At 36.9% G+C, this 9932-nt stretch overlaps 1 protein-coding gene across 2 annotated transcripts in view; it reads left to right on the forward strand.

Annotated features, from left to right (window-relative positions):
* Nucleotides 1-9932, forward strand: part of LOC107718035 (protein FAM49B-like) — a 35513-nt gene that overhangs the window by 12034 nt on the left and 13547 nt on the right. For both annotated transcript variants that reach the window (XM_016524968.1, XM_016524969.1), the window contains exons 2-5: nucleotides 1525-1614; nucleotides 2188-2309; nucleotides 2443-2548; nucleotides 4848-4984. In XM_016524968.1, coding sequence (XP_016380454.1) covers nucleotides 1542-1614; nucleotides 2188-2309; nucleotides 2443-2548; nucleotides 4848-4984 — 438 coding nt within the window. In that variant the 5' untranslated portion in view covers nucleotides 1525-1541. The remainder of the gene's footprint in view (nucleotides 1-1524; nucleotides 1615-2187; nucleotides 2310-2442; nucleotides 2549-4847; nucleotides 4985-9932) is intronic.

A 9932-nucleotide genomic window follows, 5' to 3' on the forward strand; every position in this document is an offset into this window, starting at 1 on the left:
AGAATTGGTCATTAAAATAATGTGTTACCAATTACTTATATAATATTCATAATCATTTATTATTATATTATCAAGTAACTTAATTATCATCACAGTGTTAGCCTTACTAATTTCATTTGACAGTTTTTAAAAGCTTTGCATCTACCTAAAAACACCCCTTTCCTGTGGTAAAATCACAGTAATACTCGACCTTGAGTGATGTTTGGCTTTAATAGTTTGTTTATCTATAATTTGATTGTATCTTTTGTAGAACTGGAGTTTTTTTTTTTTTTTAAACATTCAAGAAAGCTTGTGAGGTTTACCCCATCAAACTGTTCCACTTTAGGGTTTAAATTTGTTTTTGAGTCACATGTCTCTTTTCCCAGTGCCACACTCATGATTAATTTATTCAGGTTCTTTTAAGTCCTGCCGAGTACTCCTGTGCTCCACTCCTATTGGCTGCCAGCACATTTTGGGTTGAAAAATATTTTTAGGCTCCATGGAAACAGCAGAATGTTCGGTCTCCCTCCTTAACCAATAGGATTGCAGGGTGTATATGCTGTAGTCAAATGAGCAACCTCAGTTTAGATGGTACCATCCCCCCCAATCTGAGGGGTGTAAAGCTGACAAGGGGGGGCTTAGGCGGTTCAAGACAGATCAAGACAGCAGTGCTTATTTACTCCCTTTGGTCCTTTAAATTCTGAATGCCATGAGAACATGAGTATGCCAGGATATAAAGACAACACACCCCCACTCACACTGCAGAATGCACTGTAGGTCAGTGAGACACTGTAGTGACCCATTTACCTACTTTCAAGGCTGTTCATTTAGAGGAGAAGCAAAGTCCTTCAAAGAAATAAAGAAAGTTTTTCTTCGGCTTGAACACAAAACTTTGACCTTGGCCTCTGAATATGTTGACATGCTGTTTAACTCTTGAGGTCTGTCTGTTCCTCTTGAGGATCCTCTGGTTTTTCATGATGTTATTTAATCTGTTGTAGGCAGTGACTCACTGCGGGAGCGCTGAGCTCAGAGCGGATGAATAAGAATGAGAGTGTGCTCTTTTCAGGGAACGTATGATTCTTACAAAGATTTAGCCCTTAGCCCAAAGGGAGGGGGGACTTCGGAGTGTCAACTGTGAACTATAGAAACACTTTGACTGCTAGAGGGCGACATGATCCTGCAGTAGAATCCACCCATGAGTGCTGCAGTCGTACTGCATTCTCAGCAGCATGTGTCCTCTCACCTGCAGTCAAACTGGGGTGCGTGTTCAGGCGGGTAATGCAGCAGCATTTGGGTCTCCCCTGATTTTCTGCATTGCCCTGAGCAGATGTTGCCTGTCACACACATACATGTGGCCAGATGTTGTTGTCGTGAGCACAGGTGTCACAGTTCTTGAGTCAACCTGAATGTGTTCTTGTATAGGCAAATCAAATGGTGTTTACACCTTCATTGACATTCAAAGTGTCACTAAGCCACAAATCACATGCAAAAATCATCATTCAGAAAGTAGTTTATATTACTTTTCCTTTTTATCTTATCTTTTAGGTCTCCGACAGGTCGGGATGGGGAATCTGATTAAGGTTCTCACACGAGACATTGACAACAATGCAGGGAACTTTTTCCTGGACTTTGAAAGTAAGTGAATATACAGTCACAACCTGTATTATCTGATGTTGAGGGCTGGGAGAAATGTCACCTACTCACAATTTATTTACAGTAATTTTGCTGATGATATAAAATGAAACAACACTGTGAATATTATAATAATATTTTTATTGTAAATAACATCAAGTATTAATTATATTAATTAATATAATTGTATTTAAGTAACATTTATATTGTAAATAATAATTATTATAATTATTATTATAAATAAAATTAATAATTATTATTACTAATTACTGTTATTAATTATATATGATTATAGTAATCAATAATAGTTAAATAATTATTATTGTTATTGTTATTTAATAACTATATTTAATAAGATTTTATCATTTATAACTATGTTTTTATTGTACTGAATTTCTTGCATCTTATAAGCTACAATAGATGAAATGGCAGTTCCTCTAATAGGAAAAAAAAACATCTTTTCAAAAACATAAATAGTGAATAACCAAAAATATAAATATATGGATACAATTTAAGCAATTACACCCTGTCTTCAATTTAAGCACATTTAAGACTGAGCTGATTTCTCCTCTGCAGATGCCAAGCCCACAGAAGCCGAAAAGAGAGTATGGGAGGAGGTCAATGAGGTGCTAACAGAGGCTGTGAGTGTATTACAGGACCTGCAGTCATATAGTGGAGCAGGTGAAGCCATCAGACAGGCAAGTACTTTCATAATGCACTTCAGATTGTTTAGACATTAGCCGGGGCTTTATGTTACTTTCCATGACAAGCTCTCTTTATTTCTGTTTGTAAGGAATGTTCTGTTTAAGTGTCTGCATGTTGTCTCCTCAGGCCATACAGCATCCCAATGATGAGCGTGTACAAGAGAGTGCGTGGGCCGCTGTGGTACCGCTGGTTGGCAAACTAAAGAAGTTTTATGAGTTCTCACTAAAACTGGGTATGTTATTATTCTCTTTGCTTTAATGTGCACAGCACACAACACTATAAATAATAACATGTATGGCTATTTTTACCCAGAGGCATAGGTGATAAATGAGAAGATATTTTTAATTATCTACTCTCCCACAATTCCTCACAGGGATACATGGTCCACTGACCCATTTACCATATACTGTAGTATTAGCATCTGCTCTGGACTGTGTTTTGATTTTCAGTGAGGTGATTCTTCTTGAGGTTTAATTCATCAGCAGCCGGCAATAGTGAAATTATATAAGACTGGGCATTACTAAACTGTCCTTACATCAGCTCATATGCTCTTACTCATGTGCTTTTCTCATTTAAACAAATGTAATCAAAGAGCTGAAATCACCCTACTGTCATATAGCTATACATAACAAGTCAGTATGAATATGTGCAATGTCACATGAGCAAGGCTGCATTTGTAATGAAAATAAGGACTCAAGCCTACAGTTGAATCACAGGTACATGACCTTTTGCAAAACATTGTACAACAGTAAATAATATTTTCAAAATATTTTAATATTCCTGTGAAGTTGTACAGTATTTCTGTTGTGATTCAGCACATGTTCCCAGGGAGCAAGCCATAAACAGAGCAGTAGTGCGTCATAATTGGATTAGCGCGCTCTTTGGGCAAGGCCAGTTTCTTTCACCACATCTAGCAAAAACACAGCTCTTGTCATCTCTGACAGTACACACCCCAGATCTTCTGTAACTTAATGATAAATTCATTATCCTCGAAATATATATTTTCTGGAATGTTCAGAACCATTAAAAAGAAAGAAGTCTCTTAATGCTCACCAAGTCATTATTTAATCAAAAATACAGTAAAAACAGTAATGTGAAATATTATTACAATTTAAAATGACCGTTTTCTGATTTTCAGCAGCCATTACTCAGTCTTCAGTGTCACATGATCCTTCAGATGTCATTCTAATATGCTGATTTGGAGCTCAGGAAACATTTCTTATTATTGTTATGTTGAAATTATTATGTTGAAAACATTTGATACATGCTTTGATGAATAGAAAAAACAGCATTCATTTGAAATTGAAATTTGAAACATTATAAATTTGTAACATTATAAATGTCTTCACTGCCACTTTTGATGAATTTGTATGTTTTAGCTGAATACAAATATTTATTTCTTTAAAAAAAAAAAAAAAATCTTAGCGACATCAAATGTACGGTAGCGTATGTTAGCTGTACCCTACATCTGTAGCTCAACTGATGTAGCATGATTCGAACAAAGGCAAGCTTTTGAGTTTGATTCCCACAAAACATGCATATTGATAAAACATTTGCCTTGAATGCACTAAAAATCTGACAACCAGAGCTGGGTAGTAACTGATTGCATGTAATCTGGATTACGTAATCAGATTCCAAAAATCAAGTACTTGTAATTAGATTAAATTACATTTTAAAATACTCTTATCAAACTACAGTTACTTTTTATTGATTACATGAGTACAATTCTTGGTTCTCTGACATTGGTTAATGGTCACATGACATGCAGGTAAACAAATAAAATAATAAATTTTTTAGGAACTGTTTTATTTTGATTTATGTTATTTTAAAATGATTTTTTAAAATTTTTATGATTTAATTAATGATTAACTTTTCATTAAACTCACAACCCCAGTTTGGGAAACCTTGACGTAATGTAATGTTTAATGCACTTTATGTTGTTAATTTCAACGAATGGGATATATTTTCTTACTCAGGATAATCTTGTACAATATTGATATAAAAATACAATTTAAATCAATGTGATAAACAAGTTAGGTCAAAAGTAATCAAAAAGTAGTCTATACCTGAAATGTGCAATCTAATGGATTATGTTACTATTACGTTATATTTAGTGTCTCATAATCTTGTATGTCTCAAAGTATGTGATATGCTGTGTGAAAGTGTGGTTGTTTTTACAACCACACAACTTTTTGAGCTGTCTGTCTGTGCTTGTAAGTCTGTGGGTTTGAGTGATTCAGATGGAGGGTTTGATGTTGAGAAATAGGTCATGACTTAATTAAACATGACATGGCCCTTAATCACACATCATCACCAGCCAATGGCAGCGCTCTCTGGAGGAGAGGCTCTGGTGAAACATCAAAGGGTCAGACTGACCTAACATCTCTCTGTCAAACACACAGCTGTGTTCCTCTGCCAGACACTGTTTCTCTGCCTGTTTTTGTCAAAATATAGCAACCATAACCCAGTATTATCTATAATTCTATCCACCAAAAACATTAGCAGTTCTGTTTCTTCTGTGTCTTGTGTAGAAGACTCTCTGCAGGGCCTGTTGGAGTTTCTCACCAGCTCGCGCTGCAGCCCAACTCAACATCTGGAGCAGGAGCAGGCGCTGGCACGGCAGTTCGCTGAGATTTTGCATTTCACACTGCGCTTCGATGAGCTGAAGGTAACCAGGCAACCTCAGGTCACACCCATTCTGCACATGTCTAATCCTTCTTGGAACCATCTCTTCCTAACCTGCTTCAGAAAAAGACGGGCGAAATCAACAATTAGGTAGAATGAGAGGATGTGGAGCAAAAGTGTTGTTAGTGGGACTCCAGCATCCTGTCTTTAATCTCAGACCTCCAAAAATCTGTAATTATCACATCTGACCAATCTGTAAATTATATTTATACTTGCAGTGATTATGCAATATCTCTTTCTTGGTTCTATTAATCAGTTGTTGATTGGATGTAGGGAGATCTGAATGGGAGTAAGAAAGGGATGGCCATTTGATATGCCATCAAACAGAAGATCCAGGGTGAATTTTCATTTTATGCTGACTTCGTCAAGTCCAGATGAAACGAAAATACTGACAGATCTTTTCTTCCACATTGTGATGTACATCTGAGTGTAATGGATTATCGAAAAGGAAAACATGTAGATAATATCTAAAAAGACATTGGTTGTTGATTGGATTTTGAGGTGTGGGCATTGTTCTCAAAAACGGAGGCAGATTAGCGTGAGCTTGCAGGGGCGGGATTTAAGTGGAATAAATGATAGGTGAAGTCCTGCATACATCACTACAGAGAAGTCTATCGTTTTTGCTAGAACAGGGTGTCATGCACTTCTTTCTGTGAGGGGGTACCAATGATGGGGGTGGGGGGAGGTATTCACTAGCTATTTTTCCATCCACCTATTTTTATGTGCATTTTGGGTTATCGCATTAAAAAAAACGCTTAATGGAAATGCCAAGATGTGCAAAAAAAAACATTAAGCGCTCATCTGTGTTAGATACATTTTTTATCTGATAAGAAAACGTGCATAAACTACGATGGAAACCAATTTTGCGCACAAGTTAAATTCTCTAGCTTCCGTAATAATGACTGTCTTCAGATGCAATTATATCCTTTTACATTATGATTTAAAGTAGAATCGTATATTATTAACTCATTTATTCATTATTATTAAAAATGAACATTTAGTAAAAATGTTGACTGATTCCCCCAACCACACATATAGCCTACAAAAATTCCATCTAGGCTAAGTGATATATTTTAGCTTACAAACGGCAAAGTTCACTATAACATGACAGTTTTAATTTTGTACAGCATGCATTTAGAAAATAGATTGGGTGAATTTTCAATTCATGACAACTAAAAATGTTAAAGTTTATCCTACAGTGAAGCAGCTTTTCTTTTCTTTTCTTTTTTATTTTGAAAAGAAATTAATACTTTTATTCAGCAAAAACGCATAAATTGATCTGTCGTGACAGTAAAGACATAACCACGTTTTCCACAAAAATTATGCAGTACAACTGTTTTATTTTTTTTTACTTACTAAATAAATAAATACATACATACATATATACATGCATACATACATACATAAATGTTACTTGAGCACCAAATCATTTCAAGGATCATGTGACAACAAGACTGGAGTGCTGGCTGCTGAAAATTCCGCTTTGCCATCACAGGAATAAATGATTTTTAATAGAACACAGTCATTTTAAATTGTAATAATATTTCACAATGTACTTTAACACTTCACTGTGTTTTGATCAAATAAAAGACTGATTTCAAAAACATAAAAACATTTAAAAAAATCTTACAGAGCTCAAACTTGGTGTGTGTGTGTGTGGTAGTGTATATAGTCAGTCTATTAAAAAGTAATTTATGGCCTCACAGACCTCAAACAGAACATGAGAATATGAACAGGGCTTCTTCAGTAAAGGACATTCTCTTTTCAGGACCACAAGAATTTGGTTTCAGACATAGAGGTACAGATGTTTGTCAAGAGCTCTTCACTCTGACTCCATTCAGCTGTCTCATCCCTGACTGTAATCTCAGCAGTACATTCTCCTGGCAGACTAAATGGAAAATATCCGGCTGATGTTTATTCTGGCAGACTGTGGTGATAGAGCTAAGAAACGCTCTTTCTTGTGTGTACATGTTACCTGTTAGAAACTGTTATTGATTTCGTTCTTCAGTATGACAGGTCTATAGTGACAGAGTGTGAAGTACATACATATGAAATATCCTGTAAATGACATAGTACAACCTAAATACGTACTGTATAACATAATTACTTTCAAAACAACTGCCAGTAAATTTGTAATAAAATGATTCACAATAACAATCAAAATATAAATTTTAAGTTTCCATCTGTAAAAAGTAAATCTCACTGTTACTTTGTTCTGAAAAGAAAAATTGCTCAATTGCTCACTATCATCTGTCTCACTGAATCTTCATAACATCCCTCATTTATTCCTGTGTTTTGCCAAACCACAGCTGAGAGAGGCTGACACAAGCTTTCACTACAGAATAAAAGGCTCAATTAATTCATTTAGCTGTTTCTTCGCCTCGAGGGCAAGACATCAATAGACGAGCAGACAATCCTCTTCTGTGACAACTATACACAACGCCGGCTGCCGCTGACTGAGGAAACAGGTATCAACAAGGGTGAGTCTGAACAGCACTGCAGCGCTGTGATTTAAGAGAGGTGTTAATGCCATCAAGAGTGAAGTCAACTGTGTCTTCCCCTCAAGGCTCATGCAGAAACAGCCAATAAATTACACAATTGCATGATATATGAGAGAGCTATCCCTATAGTACCAAAATTCACAGCCAAGGAACAGCTAGAAATGAATAAGACACACCTAAGACAAAACATGCAATGGTTGCAATTATGTTATTGAATGAATACTGTAAAAAGTGGTTATGTCGGGGCGTGACCCGGTGGTTAGCACATCTGTTCCCACATGTTTGATGCTCATGTGTGCACCACAAGGTATATTCTCTGTCCCATTCCTCCCTCTTTTTTATTTATTTATTTATTTTATTCCTTTTAAACAAATCTCAAATCTGAGTTAATATGATTTACTGTCTTTGAATGCTATCAGACTTCTAGGCAGGAGACGCAAAGTTTGTCTTGTTAAAGTCAGCCAATTTATCCTCAGCTGGTTCCTGTCAGTGATGGGGAGACTGCTTTATTTCTGTATCACTGTCACGAATCCTGCCCATGGACTTCCATCCGCTTGCCACCAGAGCTCGCTCTTCCATTATATTGACTGTCACACTACACAGACTTCCACATGTCACCACGGACTACATTTCCCAGCATCCATTGCCCTAATGACACACACAGCTGTAACCAATCTAAGACACTTTATAAGCCATGGACTTCCTCTTTCAAATCTCCGAGTATTGTTTAGCGTTTATCACTGTTATAGCTGATAGCTATTTTATGGAGCCTGCTTTAGTTTCCTAGTCATAGTCTTGCGTTGCCTGTTTTCTCGTGTTCTGATTCTTGCCGGTGTATCCTGGATTACCCCTCTCGTCTCGCCCTGTTCGGATACTGATTACCCCTCGCCTGGACCAAAGCCTGTGTTTTGGATTACCCAGTTTGGACATTGTTTCGCCGGAGATCGACCACGCCCGTTCACTGGACTACTCTTGTGTCTTGCCCACTATATACCTGTTTGCCATTGTCTGACCCTCGCCTGTTTTGACCACGTCTTTAAAATAAAGCTTTGCAAATGGATCCGGACGTCTCTCGTTCCTGTCGCCCCGTAACAATCACACTAACAATGCAGACAATAATGGATGACATTCCCAATGTTCCTAAGAAACCAATTTGAAACTGCGAAGTGATAACATGAACCTGCCTGAAATTTTTAAATGTAGTCATAATACTGTAAGTTATGATAGGTTGTAGAGTGTGTAGGAGAAGCAGAGCAGAACACAAGCAATCCAGCTTCCACCAAAACACTCAAAAGAACATATCTCCATCTTGAAACTTTCAAATTCTCCTTTCGGAAACAAGCTGAAGGTTTTCTTTTCTTGGGTTTGTAAAAGGAATCTCTGTTCCATTAGGTATCAGACCAGTAATATCAACCAAAAGCCTCAAAAATGAATGTTTTGCCTAAAGGGAAGCTGAGAAAGTCCACTGAGATGGCCAATATAAAGTCTTAACTATGCCATTTTCCCTTGTATTTCAGAGAGTCTTGTGCAGTGTTAATTTTTTTGAAAATGTTGTCCCTTTTCATTCCCTTTTCAGTCCCTTGTGGGATTAAGCAGTGCTGATACTGTTCCACACCCAACAAATAAAATTAAAAAATGCAGTTGTTTGGTCCATTTCACAAATCTTTGTAACTCAGAATTGCAAACTATCCTAACTGTCCCCCGACTGAAAGCCTTCATCTGTGTGTCATTTCACTGCTCATTAGATGATCTTATACATAATATGTGAGTATTATCAGGTGTTCACAAACCAAGTCCAACTCAACTGGTTCATAAAATAGCAACAATAGGAACAATAACACATCAGGCTTATTGCTTATCAGAGTTGGAATTGAGTCATGAAAAAAAAAAATGCTTTAAATGCCAGTCCCAGCAGGCTTTGAGCTCTTGAAAGGAGCGTGGCTTGATATTCTCTGTTCATGTGCCATCGTTCTGCCTGAAATATTTCTATCCTGTCAATATACACTTTTCATACATTCGCCTGAAGCTGTCAATGTGTCCTTGCATAACAAGCACATTATCGTATTTCAAAACAATGCTCAGGCGCTCTGACCACATGTGGTAAGATGGTCAGTCTTGTCCTGAAACTGATAGCAACTACTGTATCGCACATAATGCAATAGCGATAGAGAATGTGTATGATAGAATTTATTTGTAAGCCACTGAATTTTGTATCCAATTAGTTAACTTAATTAGCTCTGTAGTGATTCAGCTAATTAGTTGAACTAATGGAACACAAAGTCCAGTTGCAACCAATTAGTCAAATTAATGGAAAACTAATGCCGAGTTCACACTGCACGATTTTCAAAGACGTCGCATCACTGTTGGTTTCACACTGAACGACTATCTGGGGTAGCATTCAGTTGCTGCTGTGTTCACATTGCAAGATCG

Source organism: Sinocyclocheilus rhinocerous, unplaced genomic scaffold (assembly GCF_001515625.1).
Source record: "Sinocyclocheilus rhinocerous isolate Xijiao unplaced genomic scaffold, SAMN03320098_v1.1 scaffold2258, whole genome shotgun sequence".
NCBI classification, from domain to species: domain Eukaryota; kingdom Metazoa; phylum Chordata; class Actinopteri; order Cypriniformes; family Cyprinidae; genus Sinocyclocheilus; species Sinocyclocheilus rhinocerous.